Below are 24944 nucleotides of genomic sequence, written 5' to 3' on the forward strand. Positions count from 1 at the left end.
GACTTCATCACGGGTCTCCCTGAGTCACAAGGTAACACGGTCATTTTGGTCATAGTTGACAGATTCTCCAAGGCTTGTCGCTTCATACCACTGTGCAAACTCCCCTCTGCTCTTGAAACAGCGAAACTTATGTTTACTCATGTCTTCCGAGTCTTTGGTCTTCCACAGGACATCGTCTCAGACCGAGGGCCCCAGTTCTCCTCCCGAGTGTGGCACGGGTTCTGCAAGGTCATCAGAGCCACTGCCAGCCTCTCCTCTGGGTTTCACCCACAGTCCAATGGTCAGACGGAGAGGCTCAACCAGGACCTGGAAACCACCAGCTCAGGCCTGCGAGGCCTGGCTATGGATAACCCGACATCGTGGAGCACCTGGCTGCCATGGGCGGAGTACGCCCACAACACCCTGCAGTCATCGGCCACCAAGCTGTCGCCATTCCAGTGCCAATTCGGGTTCCAGCCACCTCTGTTCCCGGACCAGGAGGAGGACGCGGGGGTGCCCTCGGTCAACCAATATGTGAGACGGTGTCGCAAGACCTGGAGCAAGGTCAGGAAGACCCTCATACAGACCTCCAGAACCAACCAGACTCAGGCCAACCGCCATAGAAGACCTGCACACGCTTTCTGCCCTGGGCAGCGGGTTTGGCTGTCCACTAAGGACCTTCCGCTGCGGGTGGAGAACCGCAAGCTTGCTCCTCGCTACATTGGCCCCTTCAAGGTGGTGCGCAGGGTGAACCCTGTCTCCTACCGGCTCCAGTTGCCCCGGACTCTGAGGATCAACCCCACTTTCCATGTTTCCCTGTTGCGGCCCGTACTGACGTCTACGTATGCCCCTGCCCCTAGGAACCCCCCACCCCCCGCATCTTCCAGGGGCAGACTGTGCTCACTGTGCATCGCCTGCTTGACTCCCGCCAGGTCCGCGGCGGGTTGCAATATCTGGTGGACTGGGAGGGCTATGGTCCTGAGGAGCGCTGCTGGGTTCCTGCTCGGGATGTCCTAGATAAAGAACTGTGTCAGGACTTCCATTCGGCCCATCCGGATCGCCCTGGGAACGTCAGGAGACGCTCCTGGGGGGGGGGGGGTCCTGTTAGAACTAGTAGGACTAGAACTGTTTTGGCCTCTAGAGGCCGCTGTTATTTCCTTTTCATGTCATGTTTATTTTGGCCTCTAGAGGCCGCCACTGTTCCTGTGTTTTGTGTTTGTGTTAATTGCCTGTTTAGTCCTGATTATCTTCACCTGTGTTCAATTTAGTTTGTGTATTTATACCCCCTGAGCTCAGTCCTCTTGTCACGGAGTCTTTGTGCTGTTATGTTTATCTCCAGTTTCCTCTGTACTGTGTTCTTTATTTTGCATTTTGCTTTTCTTTTGGACCTAGTAGTTACTGTGTTTTTTGGGTCTTCTGAGCTTTGGTATTTTTGCCTTTTCTTTTCTGTTTTTTGGCTTTTGTTTTGTACTTTTGGATTTTTTTTTTTTTTCCCTTATATCTTCTGAGCATTTTTGTATTTTTACTTTTTGGATATTTTTTGTACATACTGTAAATAAACCTTTTTGATACTTTTTCTACTTCCGCCTCACGCCTCTGCATTTGAGTCATCCCCCTGGTGGCCTAGTGGGGGTTTGCTGGATTATCACACCAACGAACCAGGTTCGAATCCCAGCAAAACCCTAACACTCCCAGACCAGGCAAGGAGGTCATTAATCAGAGCTGCAACAAAGACACCAAAGATAACACTGAAGGAGCTGCAAAGATCCACAGTGGAGATGGGAGTATCTCTAATAGGACTACTTTAAGCCGTACACTCCACAGAGTGGGGCTTTATGGAAGAGTGACCAGAAAAAAGTAATTGCTCAAGAAAACATGTTTGGAGTTTGCCCAACTGCATGTGGCAGACTCCCCAAATACATGAAAGAAGATTCTCTGGTCAAATGAGACTAAAATTGAGCTTTTTGGTCATCATGGGAAATGCCATGTGTGGCGCAAACCCAACACCCTGAGAACACCATCCCTACAATGAAGCATGGTGGTGGCAGCATCATGCTGTGGGGATGTTTTTCATCTGCAGGGACAGGAAAGCTGGTCAGGACTGACGGAAAGATGGATGGCACTAAATACAGGGCAATTCTGGAGGAAAACCTGTTTGAGTCAGCCAGAGGTTTGAGACTGGGACAAGGGTTCACGGTCTAGCAGGACAATGACCCTAAACATACTGCTAAAGCTACACTGGATTGGTTTAAAGGGAAACATTTAACTGTCTTGAAATGACCTAATCAAAGCCCAGACCTCAATCCAGTTGAGAATCTGTGGCATAACTTGAAGATTGCTGTACACCAACGCAACCCATCTAACTTGAAGGAGTTGGAGCAGTTTTGCCTTGAGGAATGGGCAAAAATCCCAGTGGCTAGATGTGCTAAGCTAATAGAGACAAACCCCAAGAGACTTGCAGCTGTACTTGCAGCAAATGGTGGCTCTACAAAGTATTGACTTTGGGGGGTGAATACCTATGCACACTCCAGATTTGTTTTTTCATCTTAATTACTGTTTGTGTCACAATAAAAAAAAAAAAAATGTGCACCTTTAAAGCATTAGGCATGTTGTGTAAATCAAATGGTGCTAACCCTCCAAAAAATCCATTTTAATTCCAGCTTGTAATGCAACAAAACAGGACAAACACCAAGGGGGATGAATACTTTTGCAAGGCACTGTATGTACACAGAACTGCTACAGCAAAGAGTTTTTGTTTGGTGACTTTAGTTCCCACTCGCTAGCAAAATTAGGTATTATTTAATATCATCTGGTTTTGTAAGACTGTATTAGTGGGTAAATATGGGATTATGACTAACAATCTGGTTACTCGCAGGGAGCTTTGTGCTGGGAAGCTGTGACGCAGATGAGCTCTGCCACTGAGTCTGGGGAGAATACGCTGGCTAGAGGGTTTGTGTGAGTGTGTGCTCATTCCACTTGGGGCCTTCAGGGTGGCGAGTGTGGTACTTCCGTCATCTGAGTCACACCTTTAATAGAATCAACATAAAAGAAAAAAAAAAAAAGCAAAATTGAACTTTTTATAACAATGGATAGAACAGCTCAATCCAAATACATAAATCAGAGCCCCTTTGAATAAACCAAATATACGGTAACAATGCTTTTTTTTCACTCCCAGTTATGTATATCAAGATAACTCAGTGCAGCATACCAGGCAGTACAATGAAATCCTGGCTGTGTTTCTTGATGAACAAGAAGATCTAGTCATTACTATCCCCCGCCACGAGCATTTTATGAAGACCTCTTAACACTTACGCCCTTATAAGCCCATTGCTTTAATATCAAATTATGATGTCGTAAGTGCTGTGACACCTTCATAAAACGCTACCCAGCTTTTTTCAGATTATGAGCATGCAAAGTTTCATCGATGTAGCTGATGTAGTTTCTGAGAAAACTTGTTCAGACTGAGTCCACTTGTACAAAAGTCCAATAACGAAAATCAAGGGCCGTAACTCTGGAAATAATAATTTCTCGTAAATGATTTCTGAACTTGGGCGGCATGGTGGTGTAGTGGTTAGCACTGTCGCCTCACAGCAAGAAGGTTCTGGGTTTGAGCCCAGTGGCCGGCGAGGGCCTTTCTGTGTGGAGTTTGCATGTTCTCCCCGTGTCTGCGTGGGTTTCCTCCGGGTGCTCCAGTTTCTCCCACAGTCCAAAGACATGCAGGTTAGACTAATTGGTGGCTCTAAGTTGACCGTAGGTGTGAATGGTTGTTTGTCTCTATGTGTCGATGATCTGGCAACTTGTCCAGGGTGTACCCCGCCTCTTGCCCATAGTCAGCTGGGATAGGCTCCAGCTTGCCTGTGACCCTGTACAGGATAAGCGGCTACAGATAATGGATGGATGATGGATTTTCGAACTCCACTTACAGTAGATCATGAACAGTAATATGAGCACGCAAAGTTTCATTGATGTAGCTTATGTGGTTTCTGAGGAAACTTGTCCAGATTGAGTCCACTTGTACAAAAGTCCAATAACGAAAATCAAGGGCCGTAACTCTGGAAATAATAATTTCTCGTAAATTATTTTTGAACTTGGGTGGCATGGTGGTGTATTGGTTAGCACTGTCGCCTCACAGCAAGAAGGTTCTGGGTTTGAGCCCAGTGGCCGACAAGGGCCTTTCTGTGTGGAGTTTGCATGTTCTCCCCGTGTCTGCGTGGGTTTCCTCCGGGTGCTCCGGTTTCCCCCACAGTCCAAAGACATGCAGGTTAGGCTAATTGGTGGCTCTAAGTTGACCGTAGGTGTGAATGGTTGTTTGTCTCTGTGTGTCGATGATCTGGCAACTTGTCCAGGGTGTACCCCGCCTCTTGCCCATAGTCAGCTGGGATAGGCTCCAGCTTGCCTGTGACCCTGTACAGGACAAGCAGCTACAGATAATGGATGGATGATGGATTTTCGAACTCCACTTAGATCATGAACAGTAATATGAGCATGCAAAGTTTCATTGATGTAGCTTATGTGGTTTCTGAGAAAACTTGTCCAGATTGAAACGGATGAACGGACAGACGCACGGACTCCATTCCTATATCCCCTTGCGCACTTTGTGTCAGGGATAATAATAAATCAAGAATGATGAATAAAGAACATGTATATGTCATAGAAATAACAGAATATTGTACACTGTAAAAAAAAATCTGTCATTTTAACAGGAAAACCCTGGCAGCTGGGGTGACCAGAAAATCCCTGTAAAAAATACAGCACCCCAGTAGATCACTTTACTGGCGAACATGTAAAGTGATTTACAGTGAATGAAATCACAGCTGAAATCACACTAAAACACTGCACTTGCTGCAGTTAATAACACTGTTGGGTGGTTGTTTACATTTTAATAACTTTGCCTAAATGTTGTTAGAAATCGTTAGAATTCAGTTAGAAATGGTTGGGAGTTGGAACTGAATAGTGTTTCTAGTTTCATGCAGGCTGGCATAAGCAATGAATTTATATGCATAGCCCAGAAGGCTATGTACTTTTACTAAGAAAAACCCTTCATTCTGCAGTAAGTGCATGTCAAATTGACACAAGTTTTCTGTTACGAGTGTTACAGTATTTCTCTGTTTTTGTTACCAGTACTTGTAGCTTTAACAAATAAATTTGCTTTAAATCACATATTGATGTTGTAAATATAACAAAAACGTTCTGTTTACTGGTTTACAAAATTTAACAGTGATTTGAACAACAAATATATGTTTCGGGGTTTACAGTGCGGGCGGCACGGTGGTGTAGTGGTTAGCGCTGTCGCCTCACAGCAAGAAGGTCCTGGGTTCGAGCCCCGGGGCCGGCAAGGGCCTTTCTGTGTGGAGTTTGCATGTTCTCCCCGTGTCCGCGTGGGTTTCCTCCGGGTGCTCCGGTTTCCCCCACAGTCCAAAGACATGCAGGTTAGGTTAACTGGTGACTCTAAATTGACCGTAGGTGTGAGTGTGAATGGTTGTCTATGTGTCAGCCCTGTGATGACCTGGTGACTTGTCCAGGGTGTACCCCGCCCTTCACCCATAGTCAGCTTGGATAGGCTCCAGCTTGCCTGCGACCCTGTAGAAGGATAAAGTGGCTAGAGATAATGAGATGAAATGAGGTTTACAGTGCTGTTCTGTATGCATTTCACATAGTTTTACTGTAAATTTCACAGTCATTTTTTACAGTGTACATTCAAGAAGCATGATGCACTATATATCTGCTTATAAGAGCAGTATAGTTATAAAACAGTCAGAGGCAGTGTTCAAGATAGCCGGTATCGCATCGCAATATGCAACCCAATTTTGAAGAATTGCTGATCAATTTCCCCAGTGTATTGCACAGAAACACGATGCAAAAAGTTGGCCAACTTCTCTAAGAAATTTTTAAGCTTATTTCCTAACATTTCCAGAGTAATTGTGTTAGTCAGTCACCGATTGTCCAGCAGGGGATGGATGGATGGATAAATTATTATTATTATTATTATTATTATTATTATTATTAATAATAATAATAATAATAATAATAATAATAATGAGACGACGGTTTTCCACAATCGTGGTAAATGGGCGGAAAACATGGAATCCAGTGTTTGAAAAGGAATGTCCAAAAAGTTTATTTGCACAAATTAAAACTAAATATTTTGTATCAAATAAGCCATTACGGTGTCGGACTTCGCCTTTAACTTTGTTGGGGCATTATAACTGTTAAGCATAAATGGCATTCTTCATGAAATTTAGAAGTACACCAAAACCTTTAACATTACTCAGAACTCTTGATCACACAAAATTAGCTTTAAAAAGAGGGCTCAAATAGATGACATTCCTAGCTGGATATGAGTAATGACCGAAAATGGGTCTTAAAGCTTGCTGTAGTAGTTGTACCATTACATTTGCATATTAGCACAATGATATAAAGGCTCACTGCAATCAAACATGGTTGTAAACTTGTCATAAGACTCATGTCTTTATTTTCTGTCACTCGCACATTTATTACTTAATATATATTGAAACAAACAAAAAAAACGCTACACAAAATTTTGGAATTGCTACACAAAATTACTACAGTGTAGCATTTTTTTTGCTACACAAAAAAATATGTTACCTTGAACACTGGTCAGAGGTATAATCGTGCAATAGATCAGAAGAGGAGTACTGTTCAACCATTTTTTTGCAAGTGCTGCAAGGATTGTGTGTGTGTGTGTGTGTGTGTGTGTGTGTGTGTGTGTGTGTGTGTGTGTGTGTGTGTGTGAGTGAGAGAGACTGTATGAGACTTACAATGACCTTTCACCATATCCCTGCTGTCTCTGCTGCAAAGGCTTTGCTCGGATTGTCATAACGCCATTTAAGTTACTCTTAAAGACATTCGGATCCTAATCAAACACAAAATGAGAGAGTTCATTTATAACAGCAGAACTGTACTGCTCACATAAAAGCATTCTGTAATTCGGTCTTGTGTTTTGGTTGGCTGTCGGTTGGTACCTGCCCATGATAGGTGTTTGGCCAGAGAAACATGCTCCTGCTATTAGAGCCTCTGCTAGGAGAAATATGACTTCCCTTTGAAGGAAGATGTGATGAAGGTTCACAGAAGATTTGGCTTGAACTCTCCAGCATCCATCTCTGTGTTGCTCCGTCTGATGCCAGAACGGCATAATGAAGACAAGGGAAAACTCTCACAGCGCTTTTAAGTTCAAGCAAAATGGTCACTTTAAATTTAATAAAAAAAAAAAAACAATAATAAATAAATAAATATAAAAGATACATCACAGACCCAAAGAAGTTCAAACAGACTACTATATGTAATATTCACAGTGTGCATACATTACATCACTCAAGATCATTTGATCCTCTATATAATACTCTTGTTACACTGAGTCTTTGTAAATATTTAATCAGGAGTATAGTTGTCCTTAATTCCAAATAAATTACATAATGCTTTTCTTTCCTTTCATTCTGTTTGGATTGTGTCTTTATTATTGCAACTTGGTACCAATATGAAATAAGGTTTGCCCTTATTGTGCTTTCTGAAATTTATGGAAAAGATCATGGAATAGATACTGGCATACAAATGTGCGCCTTTCTGTCAATTAAGTCGACCCACCAGAATGTTGCTTCTCCCAGTGTTTGCGCAGGAGCTCTTCCAGAAAGCTTACTACTTCCCGCCATACATCATCAAACAGCTCATCAGCCACAGCATCACAGATGCAGGCATTGGGGGAAACATGGGGTACACCATCCCACGAGGCAATGGCTGAGGCCTTCCTCTGATCCAGTCCCTCATTGTCCCTGACACAAAAGAGCCATGCACACACCCACACGTTAATCCCAAATGGGTAATGGACACAAATGTCTCCACTGGTGTGATGAATGAACAGGAAAAGGCGCTAACATTTTCTCATGATCAACATATATTAATATTTTTATGAAAAGATTTTCCCATAAATTAGTTTTCGGTCACTGAAGCAGTCCTATTCTTCTGCTTATGATTTTTAATAAAATGTGACGCAATAATATGATCACTTTACACCGTGAAATTTTATAGCTTCGACCAATTGATATAATTTAGTTTATACAGTGGTGCCTGAAAGTTTGTGAACCCTTTAGAATTTTCTATATTTCTGCATAAATAAAATCATCAGATTTTCACACAAGTCCTCAAAGTAGATAAAGAGAACCCAGTTAAACAAATGAGACAAAAATATTATACTTCGTCATTTATTTATTGAGGAAAATGATCCAATATTACATACCTGTGAGTGGCAAAAGTATGTGAACCTCTAGGATTAGCAGTTAATATGAAGGTGAAATTAGAGTCAGGTGTTTGTCATCCCATTGATTGAAATTAGGTGTGAGTGGGCACCCTGTTTTCTTTAAAGAACAGGGACCTATCAAAGTCTGATCTTCACAACACATTTGTGGAAGTGTATCATAACACAAACAAAGGAGATTTCTGAGGACCTCAGAAAAAGCGTTGTTGATGCTCATCAGGCTGGAAAAGGTTACAAAACCATCTCTAAAGAGTTTGGACTCCACCAATCCACAGTCAGACAGATTGTGTACAAATGGAGGAAATTCAAGACCATTGTTACCCTCCCCAGGAGTGGTCAACCAACAAAGATCACTCCAAGAGCAAGGCGTGCAATAGTCGGCGAGGTCACAAAGGACCCCAGGGTAACTTCTAAGTAACTGAAGGCCTCTTTCACATTGGCTAATGTTAATGTTCATGAGTCCACCATCAGGAGAACACTGAACAACAATGGTGTGCATGGCAGGGTTGCAAGGAGAAAGCCACTGCTCTCCAAAAAGAACACTGCTGCTCGTCTGCAGTTTGCTAAAGATCACGTGGACAAGCCAGAAGTCTGTTGGAAAGATGTTTTGTGGACGGATGAGACCAAAATAGAACTTTTTGGTTTAAATGAGTAGCGTTATGTTTGGAGAAAGGAAAACGCTGCATTCCAGCATAAGAACCTTATCCCATCTGTGAAACATGGTGGTGGTAGTATCATGGTTTGGGCCTGTTTTGCTGCATCTGGGCCAGGACGGCTTGCCATCATTGATGGAACAATGAATTCTGAATTATACCAGCGAATTCTAAAGGAAAATGTCAGGACTAGGGTTGGGTATTGAAAGGGTTTCATTCGATACCGGTGCCATAATCGATACTTTCAAATCGGTGCCGGTTCCTAAACTGTATTTAAATTGGTACTTTCAAAAAAAAAAAAGCAGCACACTCACACAGAATTTGTAATGAAACAATGACTTTTTATTCCTAAGGCAAAGTCCAAGGTCAAATTGAACAACAACAGATTACTTTAAATCCCTTAAATAATAAATAAAAAAGATAAAAGAAAACAAATTCACATTGTACTGTACTTCAACAATTGTACACAACTGTACAGTACATTAACTTATTCCAATGACTAGCAATGCCAGTGCACATGGAACAGGATAATGAAATCCCAAACGTTCTTTAAACTAAGTGTTCTTATTAAGGAAGATGGACATGTTTGCTTTCTCCGGCAAAATACGGCATCTTTCTTCACTGACTGTATTGCCAGCACAAGAGAAGACCCTCTCCGAAGGGGTAGATGACACTTGTACACACATGTATACATTGGATAAGTCAGACAATATAGGGAGGCTATCCCTCTTACCCCACCACCAAGCCACAGGGTCTTGTCCAGATGGGATTGAGGGAAGGTCTTGGTATATGAAGCTCTTTCTGCACCTGCTCTGTGATGGAGAGGGCACTGCTTTTCATCCGAGTTGCCTGGAGAAGCTCTTTGTCTTCTTCCTCAAACAACTGCCCCAAGGCTGTCTTTTTGGAGGCTACCATCTGAAAAATATAAAAAGTAGTATTAAAAGTTTTGTAAAATACAAAAAAATTATTACGTTCAGGCTTGATATTCTTTGATTATGAACTAACATGTCTCTCTGCTCATTCTTCCTCCTCCTCGTGGTCATCATCTTCATCTTCCTCTGTGTGAAGGCGGCCCTCCACTGGAAGCTGCAGACACAGACACCCATTATACCAAAAAGAGTAATGCTTCAAAGAAACTTTCTTATTGATATACATAAAAAAAAAATCATACCTGTGCTGCTGCTACACTGTCAACTGCTGCCTTTTCCAGTCTGTCCCAGGCATCAGCAACACCACATTCCAGCTTGCTTTTAAAGCGAGGGTCCATCAAAGTGGCCTCCTGGAGAAAGTTCTGAATGTCTTCATCCTGTTAAACACAGTACATATGGTGACAATGGTGTGGTTTGCCAATTCCTAGAAAATAAATACAGATAGTGGTTGGAATGGAGAGTACCTGGTATCTTTTCTCCAGATCTCCCCAGACTTTCTCTTTCACCGCAGAAACAAATAGACTGTCCTCGTCTGTGACTTTGAAATGTGCTTCCAGTTTTGCGAGGATTGGGAGGATTTGGCCACATGTGGGGGACTTCTCGCTTGACACACACAGAGTTGAAGTGTACATTATGTTCATACACTTCACAAGCTCCTCAGCTTTCGCGAAATCACTGTCTGTGAGCCTTTCAAGTCTGGAGTTAAGCATGATGTGTATATTATATATGTATTTAAAATGGAAATATAAAGTATGACATTTTTAATTATTGTTCTTAGTTTGTTCATCACCTGTCCTTCTCCATTGCCCTCCTAAGCCGTTGATCTAGAGATGCTGCCTGGATAGCCGGATACTGCTCCAGGAATCTTTCCACCATCAGGAAAAATTAATTCCAGCGTGTTTTGACCTCCAGAATCATGCTATGCTGTGGCAAATCTAAAATACAGACAACACTTGAATACCAATCTATATTTCACATTGCTGTTGATGTTTGAAATAGACTTTAAAAATTAAATCTACCTTCTACTTACTGAGAACTCGCTGCTTCTCTCGTAGCACAGTTTTAGACATGGTGGACCTCTTCAACCACACCACAACATCTCGGAGTTTGGCCCTCCACTTGGCCACAGCACTGACATTGTACACTTTCTGTGATGCCAGGTTTAGGGTATGTGCAAAACATCCAACTTTTAAAAATTTCAGGTTCCTCAGTACAACACTCATGTTGCCGGCATTGTCCACTGTGGCAGCAACAATTTTGTCACTAATTTTGAATTCTTCCAAGACCGCGTTGATTTCCTCTGCAACTACCATCCCAGTCTGGGCCTCGTACATGGCTTTGGTGCTGAGTACTTTGACTCTTATGTTCCCCTCGTGAATGTAATGCACTGTCACAGTGATATAATGGTCCTGTGTTAAACTGGACCAGCCATCACAGGTAATGGCAACCTTTTTCGCCATGGCCAATTTCCTCAAAACATTTTCCTTTTCCACAGCGTACCACGCTGGTATTAGGGTGTTGCATAGGTTATCCCTAGATGGGGGTTTATAACGGTCTTTGAGGGCCAAGGTCATCGCTCTGTATAAAATAAATCACATCAGCACATTCATTAGGATTTTAACAAATTCCCTTAACACAGAGGAATAGCCTACACACGAATTAAGTAGATTGTTTTCATACATCACATTTTTTTTTTCACCTGAACCATGGAGATTCCACTAAGCTAAAGGGATGACAGTCTTTGACCACAAACTGAGTGACAGTCCTGTGGATGTGCTCCACCTTCTCTTTTGGTAACTTGGCCTTCTTTGCCAAGGTGAATGGCGTAACTAGAAAGACCACAAAATATAAATTCATTTAAATCATTTAAAATATCAATTAATTCATTTTGAACATGCCATGTAATGCTGTTCTCAAACTCCACATTTAGGGCTATCGTTATTCATATGCTAAGCTGTTTTTTGCTACCGACTAAACGGCAACATTTCATAGGCTTACAACCAGAGCTGAACGCATTTAATGCGATTGATTCGTTGTGCCTTCTTAACGTGTACAAGTACAACACTTGCTCATCAAATATGACTTACCTAACCTGTCAGCCTGACAAACACATTTTCACACAAGCTGTGAGACTGCATCTGTGCTACTCGAAACATTTACGCCTACATTTAACAATAGGAATTAGCATGCATCAATTGTTTAGCAGTGTTAAAAAATACTCACTTCAAGAGCAAATGCTGCTATTATCATCATCCAGTATGTCCACGCTAGCTGGGCTGGGAGCTCCATCGCTTGGGCTGGGCATAGGGACTCCCACGTTGGATGCTTCCGATGTACTTGCTATAGGGTCACGTTCACGGAGGCTGTCAAAAACTGTGCAAGCGTCGGCCTTTAGATGGATTCCATGTGTGACCAAATGTTTCATTAATTTTGACGTGTTCCTGCTTTTGCACGAAAATGTCCTCAAACATTTGTTGCACGTGGAAGTTTCAGCATCCTTTCTTGTAAAATGTAACCATACTTTGGAATGTTTTGCTTTAGACATCTTGACCTTTCTGCCTGCTGAGTGTGTAGGCCTACTGAATACGGTGCCGCTGTTAACAGTGAACACCAGAGGGCACAGCTGTGTATTTTGTGGCACCGAAATTCACGTTGTATTTCGGACTGATTACTACCGTTGATGTTCGCCCCGGTGCCATACCTGTACCGAGTTTCGGTACCCAACCCTAGTCAGGACATCTGTCCATGAACTGAATCTCAAGAGAAGGTGGGTTATGCAGCAAGACAACGACCCTAAGCACACAAGTCGTTCTACCAAAGAATGGTTAAAGAAGAATAAAGTTAATGTTTTGGAATGGCCAAGTCAGAGTCCTGACCTTAATCCAATCGAAATGTTGTGGAAGGACCTGAAGCGAGCAGTTCATGTGAGGAAACCCACCAACATCCCAGAATTGAAGCTGTTCTGTACGGAGGAATGGGCTCAAATTCCTCCAGGCCGGTGTGCAGGACTGATTAACAGTTACCGGAAACATTTAGCTGCAGTTATTGCTGCACAAGGGGGTCACATCAGATATTGAAAGCAGAGGTTCACATATTTTTGCCACTCACAGATATATAATTGTACAACCAGAGCAGGTGGGTGGAGCACAGAAGCACGGCAGGCCAGAACTGAGTTCAGCTCATTCACTCTCTCGCACACACATGCATTCTGGTCGGGAGAGAGCTCTCTTTCTCTGCTCTCTCTCTCTCCTTTTATAGGGCGCGGTCACTGGGGAAGACACACAAACACAGGTTAATTCACGTCAGGTGCAGTGATTCTGCCACTTACCTTCCCTGACTCTGCCCTCCATTCACAGACCGATGCTTGACCACGCCCCCGCTGCCACAATAATATTGGATTATTTTCCTCAATAAATAAATGACCAAGTATAATATTTTTGTCTCATTTGTTTAACTGGGTTCTCTTTATCTACTTTTAGGACTTGTGTGAAAATCTGATGATGTTTTAGGTCATATTTATGCAGAAATATAGAAAATTCTAAAGGGTTCACAAATTTTCAAGCACCACTGTATATTCACTGTTACATTCCTGATATCTTTAATTCTACAGACACCTGCCATTAACACGATCCCAAAGTGTAAATGCTTCCTGTGTCTATATCAGTGTCAAAAGCCAATGGTGTGGGTCAACGTGACATCTATTTCTGTGTACACGCTGAGGAAAAACAGGTTCAGTGTAATCACAATATCTTTTCCTTGGTCAGTGCACCAAATGTACAATGAATGCATTAAAAACAAGTGTTGCCAGACAAAATAAACCTCGTCCGGTAGCACTTATAATGACAGGGTTCTTGCAGGATTCAGTAAGTTAAATTTTAGACCTTTTTTAGACTTTTTAAGACAATTATGAAAAATTTTTTAGACCAACACGAAGCATTATAATCTGCCCTACCCCCGCCCTTCCCAAAAAAAGACAATCGAGTTCAATTCTCAAAAAGTAATTTGTATTGGTAAACTGACTATCAGGGATACAAACTGATTGTGTGCTTATTTATGTCATATGGCAACATTAGTACATTATGTCACATAGCAACAAAAGTACAAGACAATAGAGTGATAAAGGGCATTTGTGCAGTAAATGCAGTCTGTAGGGGTTTGGTTTTTTCCCCTAACTGCAACAGAACTCATTTAAACTTTTGGTTAGTGGTGTTCTGGTAATAAAACAGCGTTATTATATAATGCACTGTTGTCAGATGATGACTTTCTTGATTGCTCATGTGAACCCCATGCTGCAAACCACAGCATCGCAGACCTCCACTTGCTGTAGCAACCATTTCAACCATATTAAACAGTAAAAATGCATACACATCTTTTAAAACTAATAGTTAAAACATACGTAGTAGCCCTGTAGCGCACTTGCTTCCAGTTAAACAGCAAACTCGTGCAAGGCGGCAGCGATTTACCAATGAAATCAAGTCATACCTTGAGAGAGGTATACAAGGGAGACAGCAGGTTTTTAAGCAGTAGCGGAGCAAACAAGGGCCATTTGAGACAGAGGTGTAAAATCATTGCAAAATATGAATGCAAAATTAATAAATACTAAATAATAAAGCCAGGAAAGACACCATTGGGGAGAGAATAATATAATTTAAAAAAAAAAGAGCACTGTTAGAAAGCTGAATACGCTGACTGGACTCATGCACTCCATGTTGTCATGGTAACGTTGACGACATGTAATGTGCACGCTAAGATTGTCTACAGTGCAGGGGCTTCAAAGTTTGGGAGAATAGCAGGGTACAAATAATTTACAGCAGAGTGCAAAATGGTAAAATGTCTGCCAGCGGCAGACATAATGCACGCAAAGCGTGCAAGGATATATATATATATATATATATATATATATAGAGAGAGAGAGAGAGAGAGAGAGATGCAAGTACAAATTTTTCATGGGGCGGGATGGTTTGGAACAGGTCATCTAAAATTGGGATAACATTTACCCGGGACGGGTATTTGAGGCGGGTCGTCTAGCTTAAGCTTGATTAGTGTTGTTACGCATGCCAGTGTTTCCCACAGAAATTTTGGAGACTATGGGGCAGCCCATTGGGGGGGGGGGGGGGGGGGGGGGTGTTGTTTAAAATTGAGTGATATGTTAAATATTAAGTTATTACTGAAAAACTATTGATTAAAAAAACAAAGACACTGAGAAATGGTCCTATAAACAACGTTACCAATATAAAAGATTACCAGGACTACAAAAATGCAGAAAAATAGGCTTTACTTATTCAAATGCACCTGTTGGTTCAAAAGTTAAAGTGCATAGAACCTCACAGCACAACATGAAGTTACCTTAAAATATAATATGGACCCTTTTCATGTGACGTCACGACAAACGCGGCCGCCATTTTGGACATGTACTACCAGTAGTTTACCACAGCCAACATTGAGGAACGGCAGCAAAGAAAGGTTTTACTTTCAGCAAGACTTCCATCATGCCACTATATTGTTGTGCACCTGGATGTAGTAACCATCAACAAACAAAGCAAGGTTTATCATTTTATCAGATCCCGACGGAGAAGATGGATAGCGGCCATTAACAGATTGGCAGCCCTCGGCATACCAACGCTTGTGTAGTGACCACTTTGTTGGAGGTAAGACGAATAAAATTAGCCAGAAAAGGCATTACATTGCTGTTAACATTCTGTGGCGGCGAGTGTGTAACCAAATAGGTTAAAATAACCCATTGTAACCTCTTTGTTCTTCTGTAGTAGCTATTGTTGACTAGCTAACGTCAACAACATCATAGCTGGTATGTTACTGTAGCAATGTTTACGTTCAGTCATTTGGATGACTGTTAAAACCTTTCAGTCTCAAGTTTTTCCTTTACTGTAATTATGATCCGGCAGCTATTTACACCGGATCCAGTGTAAATAGCTGCCGGAGCCAACGTCCGAGGTTCCGGAGCGAGCTCCGGCTTGCTCCCCCTCAAATTAAGCAGCACTCTCCGGCTTGCTCCCGGAGTGCTCTGGCCGAGGTTCCGGAGCGCGCTCCGGCTTGCTCCCCCTAAAATTAAGTAGCGCGCTCCGGCTTGCTCCCGGAGTGCTCCGGCCGAGGTTCCGGAGCGCGCTCCGGCTTGCTCCCCCTCAAATTAATTTGAGGGGGAGCAAGCCAGAGCGCGCTGCTTAATTTGAGGGGGAGCAAGCCAGAGCGCGCTGCTTAATTTGAAGGGGAGCAAGCCAGAGCGCGCTCCGGAACCTCGGCCGGAGCACTCCTGGAGCAAGCCGGAGCGCGCTCCGGAACCTCGGACGGAGCACTCCTGGAGCAAGCCGGAGCGCACTCCGGAACCTCGGACGTTGGCATGTATGTGTATGGCGATGGGTTTTTAACGACATAGGTATACAGATCATGTGGGCCGAAGTCAGGTAAAGACGAGGGCTTCGTGTACTTCCGTACGTCAGTGAACAATCCTGGTGGAAGCAGGTAAACGTCGTTCTCTAAGCCTGCTAACCTCAATTTTTGCAAATACCTCTCCCTCTGCTCGCCCTGTAAATGCCCTACGTCGCTGGATAGTGAAGATGTTTTCTGCATCTCGCTCCTTTTTCTTTTATGTTTTTCGTTTGTCACCTTCCTCGCATTCAAACTGATTCGAGCCGAAGTCCACTACATGTCCAAAATGGCGGTCGCGTTTACGAAGGTCACGTGACTGAAAAGGGTCTATAAATGCCTCAGCTTTCATGGAAGAAAAAAAACTATTAATACTAGTACTGTGTGCAGGCAGTCTCTCCTGAAGACTAAATTAAACAATAATTATACACTAATAAAATAAATGGCTCAGGCTTCATAGAAGAAAAAAAAACAATTTGAACAGAATCTCAGAGTTATGATGCTGAAGCTGCCTAAACAATGGAAAATAAAATACCATTTTGGCAAAAACGTTGGCGTCCATTAATTTCTTGTATTAAGTAAAAAAATATGTTGCCAGATACTGCTGACGTTTTACAGCCCAAAATATGTTCAAAACCCGCCAAAATGCACTTAAAACCGCCCAATCTGGCAACACAGGAATGGCTGCACTCATGTCGAGGATGTAAACAAAGTTGACGCGGCAACGGACATACATGACACAGTGGATGTAATTTACGTTCACAACTTTTTTTGCCGTCAGAAATATTTAATATTAAATTTTGTGACTTGACTGACAATAGCCGGTGGCATAACAAGCCACAGACGGCGATTTGCCGCCGGTGACCGGCTACTTTTGAAACCGCTGACAGTGTGAAAGCTCTCCGCGCTAATGTGAGCGGCTATTTAACCAACCGTTCCAGCCCAACACAGCTCCTTTTAGCGATAGTGTTCTCGTTTTTCATACTTACGGCGGTGCTTGAGAGTTTGTGAATCCTTTAGAATTTTCTATATTTCTGCATAAATATGACCTAAAACATCAGATTTTCACATATGTCCGAAAAGTAGATAAAGAGAACCCAGTTAAACAAATGAGACAAAAATATTATACTTGGTCATTTATTTATTGAGGAAAATGATCCAATATTACATATCTGAGTGGCAAAAATATGTGAACCTCTTTACTCACTATTATTCGACGCGCTATCCACACTCTTCATCGCACTGCCAACACAACCGCTAACCTTCTCGGCGGGAACTTAGAAGGTAGAACTACGGTAGGCGTAGTGGACAAACTGGACCGTTGCATACTTGCCGCGATCATCGGTGATCGAAGTTTTTTAGCAGGCAGACAACAACGCAACGGTGTTCTGTAAAGTTATCCTACCTCTTGGATTTGTCCTACCAAGCCTACTGCGCATGCGCGAAATCCAGGAGGGTAGGAAAATTCAACAGACTCGTCTGCCGAGCCGTGCTGCGTGTCAGGAAAATTAACAATATTTTTAATATTACATTCAAATTGTTTGATTTACTCAACCAAATAAGCTCTATTCAATAGTTACAATGTAGGCATATTTGCAATTCAGAAACGTATAAACTACAGTATTTATAAACAAACGAAACGATGCCCCGTCATAACTTTGACTGCACAGTGCCCACTGCATGACAGAATTAGCAAGTTCTCATACAGACCGTTTTATTATTCAAAACAAGTCATTACAAATTATTTGACTCGGCCAAAGACTCAACCAATATGCACAAAACATAAAAATCGGCAAATGCGTGAAATACTCACCGATTTTCTATCAGCCCAGCTGATCGGTAGGACAAAACACCGGCACATTTTTTATTAATGTTTTGCAGGCACTTCTAGGAACGGACTGAGCGGATGTAAGAATTTTAGACTTGGATAAATTAAATTTTAGACCTGGGATGAAAATATGTGTGTTTTTTAGACATTTAAAGCGATTTCTTTAGTCTAGTCCATTTATTTCAAATGGCAAACCGAATTTTATACACTCACCGGCCATTTTAATCAGAACAAGTGTCTGCGCATGCGCAGTGTGCGATTGTTACACTCTTACAACGCAATGATGTAGTGGCTAGCGCCTCTATATGAGGCAGTAGACACAACAAAAACGATTTTGACCTTTTTGGTGACATTGACCAGATGACACTCAAAATGTTGGAGGTTCTATTTGAGACCAATGCCCATCTATCCTGAAAGTTTCACGAAGGTTGAGCCAGCCATTTTCCCGTAATATCATTAACAAAAAAAACAAAAAACAAAGAAACAAACAAAAAGAAACTCGACCAAAAACAATACCTTGCCCTCTGATGGACTCTGTCCCAGGAGAGGTAACAATTATAGTTTATTTAATTATAGTAACTTTTTTGATGGGGAACACTACTGTATTTTCTCCAAATCAAATTTTTATTGGATATTAGAAATGTAGGGGCGGCACGGTGGTGTAGTGGTTAGCACTGTCGCCTCACAGCAAGAAGGTCCGGGTTCGAGCCCCGTGGCTGGCGAGGGCCTTTCTGTGCGGAGTTTGCATGTTCTCCCCGTGTCCGCGTGGGTTTCCTCCGGGTGCTCCGGTTTCCCCCACAGTCCAAGGACATGCAGGTTAGGTTAACTGGTGACTCTAAATTGACCGTAGGTGTGAGTGTGAATGGTTGTCTGTGTCTATGTGTCAGCCCTGTGATGACCTGGCGACTTGTCCAGGGTGTACCCCGCCTTTCGCCCGTAGTCAGCTGGGATAGGCTCCAGCTTGCCTGCGACCCTGTAGAACAGGATAAAGCGGCTAGAGATAATGAGATGAGATATTAGAAATGTTTAATGTAGTCATTGTTCGTAACATTCATTTTACACAACATTTTCTTCTTGCAATTCTATTAATGGGTGCCAATATTTCTGTATGTTGAACACAGTGAAACCACATTAGGTAGCTCTAGTTCTTAACTATCCAAAGAACTCATCAGGAAGCCTTTAAAAAAAATGGAGTCAACAAAACAGAAATTTCTGTGCCTGAAATTGATGTGAAGAAAAGAAAAGGGGGAGGGGGGAATCCACCTATCATAGAGTTATTCAGTTTGTCCATGTGAAGGAATCCTTTATTTAAGGTTTTTATTTAGAACCTTACAGGATTCCCTTTTACAACTCCAATTCCAAAAATGTTGGGACGCTGTGTAAAACGCAAATAAAAAACAGAATGCAATGATTTGCAAATCTTTTTCGACCTATATTCAATTGAATACAATACAAAAACAAGCTATTTAACGTTCAAGCAGATAAACTTTTGGGTTTTTTGTTTGCTTGTTTTTTGTAAATGTACATCAATTCTGAATTTGACTTCTGCAACCTGTTCCAAAAAAATTGGAACGGGGCATGTTTATCAATGTGTTACATCAGCGGTCCCCAACCTTTTTTGCGGCACAGACCGGTTTGATGTCAGACAATATTTTCACGGACCAGCCTTTAAGGTGTGGTGGATAAACTGTGGTATTTTCTAAATATAGTAATAAACGTGAATCCACTGTGTACTCGTATGCAACTTTATTAGCAGCATCCTCGTAACATCGCGTCAGCAACATAACATGAGTAATGTCCTCTCTCCAACATTCTTGGTCGCTGAGATAAGCGTCTTGACATGCGTCAAGAGCAGAGCATGTGAGCGGAGCGGACGAATTTTGAAAAGAGCGCGGAGCGGGATTTTTTTTTTTTCAAGGATGGGAAGGATGGAGCGAGGCAATGGCCCGCTCCAGTTTCGCCCCGTTACCGCTCACATCACGAGTCTGAAGCATGCCCAACGTGGCTCAGAATGAACGACAGCGGTGTTTGTTTGCCACCTGCGCTCCGCCTGCTCATGATGCGTTTAGAGGCGGCTCGGAAAAATGCGTTTCCACGTGTGAAAAATTAATTAAGTGGTTGTAATGGCTGTAAAAAGTGCGGAGGGCAGAGATACGGGAAGTGCTCCGCGTCCGCTACGCGCATGCGTGCACATATTTTTTGAGCGAGCGTGGAGTGGAGCGGGATGCAATCTTGGTGGAGCGCTGAGCGGGAACGGGCGAAGCGGCATGGTGCGACATTGAGCGGGGAGCGAGCGGAGCGAGGACCGAAATTCTCGCCGCTCCACTCCGCTCACATGCTCTGGTCAAGCGTGAGTTATAGACAGATGTAACGGAGAGAATCCGGTCATTTTTCAAAAGCAAACATCGTTCAGACTCAGATAATGAATGAAACGGAAATAGTGCAGGTTATTTATTCTTTCTTTCTGTGTGGCCCGGTACCAAATGACCCACGGACCGGTACCGGTCCGCGGCCCGGGGGTTGGGGGCCGCTGTGTTACATCACCTTTTCTTTTCTCAACACTTTCCCGACTTTTTTGGAATCAGGGTTGGAGAAAATGTCTTTCTTCTTCACTTTACTTACTTCCTTACTTTCAGTGCACAGTGAGTGTTAATAAATAAGGCATACATAATGTGAATGTGGAAAAAACAGAAGATTGTGACTGATTGTGTAAAAAATGATCACAGCTTACGTTTCTCTCCCATCGTAAGCTAGAAACTCCTCGATCGTTCCCTCTACCTCGTAGATCTCCTCCTCTTGTGAGATAAGACGACATGATAGCTCTGAAATAGGCAAGCCGGAGTAGACAGTCTGACCAGACCATGATCCCGGGGCTAGTCTGCGGCCCTCCACACATAGCCTGCAGAAAGGGAGAAAAACAGGATGCCAAATGAGACGATGAGAATGAGAGAGAAAGAGACACACACACACAAACACTCCTATAACACTCATTATAACTGGGCCAGACTGATAAATGCAGCACTTATAGGCATTTTTGTGGCAATCTCATCTCATTACTCCACAAAGCACTGCATATTTTAAAGCAGGTATGGCATGTTCTGCTAGAGGGCTGGTATGTGGCAGTACACACAAACTTAAAAACGTGAGATTTTTGCTGCACATTTGGAGCCAATAGATTAATGCATTCTCGCGAAGAAGAAAATAGCCCTGAAACCAAGCTACAGTATGAATCAGAGGTGGACAAAGTACCCAACTTCATTACTTAAGTCAAAGTACAGATCCCACTGGTCAAATGTTACTCCGATACAAGTGAAAGTTGTACAGTCAAATTTTTACTTAAGTACTGAAGTACTTGCTTTTAAAAATACTTAAGTATTAAAAGTGCATTTTCTGTCAATGCATTGTTGTATTATTGCCACAACGCTTACAAAACCTAATGCCTCTGAAGCAACCGACTGGATTTACTGACTAACTTGTAGAACCTGTAGAATAAACGCCTGGTAGAATGTTACAAAATGAAACACAACTTACAACCAAGCAGAACCATCAATAAGATGCTAGCTAGTTTTTCTCTTTGGCTACTGGTAAAAAATACATAGTAGCTATAGTAATTATGCAAGGCCACAAAAGCTACAGTGTTAACGTTACCAAAGACAGAAATGTGAATTCACAAAACGAACGCATGCTATGCCATCATGGTGGTTTAACATTAAGCTAGCTAGTCAGTGAAGCTCCACCGGACATGCTAGCAAACTCTTTTCAAACTCGAAATCATATTGAGTAGCTAACGTTACTAGAAAAGAAAGATTTCTACATTCTGTTTATTTGGCAAGATTATGCTAAAACATGTTTCTGAAAGGGGGCGGCACGGTGGTGTAGTGATTAGCACTGTCGCCTCACAGCAAGAAGGTCCTGGGTTCAAGCCCAGCGGCCGGCGAGGGCCTTTCTGTGTGGAGTTAGCATGTTCTCCCCGTGTCTGCGTAGGTTTCCTCTGGGTGCTCTGGTTTCCTCCACAGTCCAAAGACATGCAGGTTAGGCTAATTGGTGGCTCTAAATTGACCATAGGTATGAATGGTTGTTTGTCTCTGTGTGTCAGCCCTGTGATGACCTGGCGACTTGTCCAGGGTGTACCCCGTGTCTCACCCATAGTCAGCTGGAATAGGCTCCAGCTTGCCTGCGACCCTGTAGAACAGGATAAGTGGCTACAGATGATGGATGTATGGATGTTTCTGAAAGGACTTCAGATAAGTTATTCATGTTAGCGTAACTCCGTTTTTACATGCTAACAGTGTCTAAGTTAACTAGCTATGTGTAAACATTAGCTGTGGACAAGGCTACGGCAACTTGGCGGGCAAATCCATAAAAAGTCATTTGACTAGCCAGATTGCATAGCTATTGCAACATTATCGCTAGCTCTAAAAGCACAGACAACCTCATTACAAGCTTTCTCTTGGAATAAAATGTTTACATACATTTACATATGCTTCTGCAGGCTGGACGGCAAGTTTTTGGAGGCCATGATGTGGTTCGTTGCAAACAAAGCAAACATTTAAAACGAAATTACGGTAATCTTTAATCCTTTCCCCAGAGCATTCCCCAGAAGAACCGCCTCATTCCATTCTGCTATCAATTGATCGTGTTCAAATAATGCTGCTGAGAAATCACTGAACTTGATTTTATACGGTCCATGGACGTGATGTGACCTTAGTGATTACTGATAGTCTGTCTCAGTGTCAACTGAGAAAAAAACAATCACGTTTTAGAAAAGAAAAGCACACCCACTTTCAAAGTTGCTTCATAGTAACGAGGACCTTGATAGAAAATGTAGTGGAGTGAAAAGTACGATATTTGTCTTTCAAATGTAGTGAAGTTAGTCATAAGTTTAAAAAAAAAAAACACTCAAGTAAAGTACAGATACTCAAAGTGTACTTAAATACAGTCCTCAAGTAAATGTAATTCGTTACTGTCCACCTCTGGTATGAATCCATACATCAAGAGCTAACATATTAGAGCACTGAAATGAAAAGAAAAGACAAGTTTTGTTTTTTTTTAAACTATACTAGCTTCTAAAGAAAACGATGAAGGGGGAAAAAACATCATCGTACAAAGGTAACAGTTGAGGGCCCAGAGTGGTAAAGAAATTGGGGTATTAAATGCTAACAATCTATGGACGGAATTTAGATTAATTTCATAGCTGTAACCTTTGCTATGCATGTGAGGCACATGCGCATATGATTGCAGTTTTTGTTGAATCAGTGGGACAGCAGGTCCTCAGCACATTTACATAATATGGGAATCCGATAAATATTTGCTTGGACTTGTGATGACTAAAATGACTAAAAAGCTGTGATAGAATCTATACCGGGTGGCACGGTGGTGTAGTGGTTAGCACTGTCGCCTCACAGCAAGAAGGTCCGGGTTCGAGCCCCGTGGCCGGCGAGGGCCTTTCTGTGTGGAGTTTGCATGTTCTCCCCGTGTCTGCGTGGGTTTCCTCCGGGTGCTCCGGTTTCCCCCACAGTCCAAAGACATGCAGGTTAGGTTAACTGGTGACTCTAAATTGACTGTAGGTGTGAATGTGAGTGTGAATGGGTGTCTGTGTCTATGTGTCAGCCCTGTGATGACCTGGCGACTTGTCCAGGGTGTACCCCGCCTTTCGCCCGTAATCAGCTGGGATAGGCTCCAGCTTGCCTGCGACCCTGTAGAAGGATAGAGATAATGAGATGAGATGAGAATCTATACCAGTGTTTCTCAACCACTGGGCCGCGGCCCATTAGTGGGCCACAAAGCGCTATCTCATGGGCCGTGAATTTTTTTCCCCCCCAAGTTGAAGCCAATTTTTACGCGTAGTAAGGTACAATTGCTAGGTTGCATTTGACACCACATCCGCCTCATTAAGCTATGGTCACACTACAGCTCATGATGCTTTGCGATGGGTTATCGATGAAAATGAGGCATTTTGGTGGCAAAATACACGTGAGCTAAAAGGCATGGTCACACAGCAGGTGAACACTTGACCGTCATGCCTTTGCGCGCTCGAATCTGGCACAGCTTGAGTAACCGCACTTGCTCACAGAGCACGTTGTGCATGCTCTTGGGACCTGGTCATTATAGGAAACACCTGACGGTGATTTGAGCACAATCACCATGCACAGATACGGACACTGTTTTCACAGAGGCTTTGCGAAGTATTATCATGATCACTGTCCCGTTTGTTTCTAGCCCTGTTTATAACGCTGTTTAAATACTTTGCTTCATGATTCTGCTTTGCTTTTGATTTTGTAAATATCACGCCTGCTAATAAACAAACACTCTTCCAGCACTTAGATCCGTCTACCATCGTCTATCTTGTAGTGTCCTGATCTCCAGATCTTTAATCCAGCCACATATAAAAAGTTGTACTCCTCCATGCTCTTCCAGGTTTTCATCTGTTTGTCTATGTAGAACGATGTCTGCAGCACCAGGTAGTTTGAGATGTCGGGGAACTCAACAGATGGATAATTTTCCAACTCATAGGAAAAATCCTTCTTTGTTAACATGTAAGGATCTAATCCCATTGAGTGGTTTCTATATCTACTTCTTTTGAGTGTACTTCTTGGTTTTAATAACTTGCTTGTTTGCTGTTCTTGTGTTAATGGACCAGACTCCACTTTTGGATCATTAATCCCTTTTGACTGAGAACGCCCCGCATGCATGGTTGGCTTCTGGCCCATCCATACAGTTTTAAATACAATACCTACAATTAAAAAGTTTGTATTTATTGCATTTATTTAATTCCTGGGCTCCCATCTGTAACAGGGACTGATGCTGCATCACATTAATACACTTTACAATAGATGATTAGATTCTAATAGAATAGATGAGCCAAAATAATTCGGGATCTTTTTTAAATGGGCCCCGACTTATGA

The 24944-nt window shown here is 42.5% G+C and overlaps 1 protein-coding gene across 1 annotated transcript in view; it reads right to left on the minus strand.

The window, feature by feature from the left end:
* Positions 1 to 24944, minus strand: part of fam149a (family with sequence similarity 149 member A) — a 64644-nt gene that overhangs the window by 17039 nt on the left and 22661 nt on the right. Inside the window, exons 6-10 of the mRNA XM_060926959.1 lie at positions 20771 to 20938; positions 7582 to 7766; positions 6963 to 7114; positions 6759 to 6853; positions 2838 to 3005 (exon numbers count right to left, since the gene is read on the minus strand). Of these exons, the coding sequence (XP_060782942.1) occupies positions 2838 to 3005; positions 6759 to 6853; positions 6963 to 7114; positions 7582 to 7766; positions 20771 to 20938 (768 nt within the window). The remainder of the gene's footprint in view (positions 1 to 2837; positions 3006 to 6758; positions 6854 to 6962; positions 7115 to 7581; positions 7767 to 20770; positions 20939 to 24944) is intronic.

This window comes from Neoarius graeffei, chromosome 8 (assembly GCF_027579695.1).
Source record: "Neoarius graeffei isolate fNeoGra1 chromosome 8, fNeoGra1.pri, whole genome shotgun sequence".
In the NCBI taxonomy this organism is placed as follows: Eukaryota; Metazoa; Chordata; class Actinopteri; order Siluriformes; family Ariidae; genus Neoarius; species Neoarius graeffei.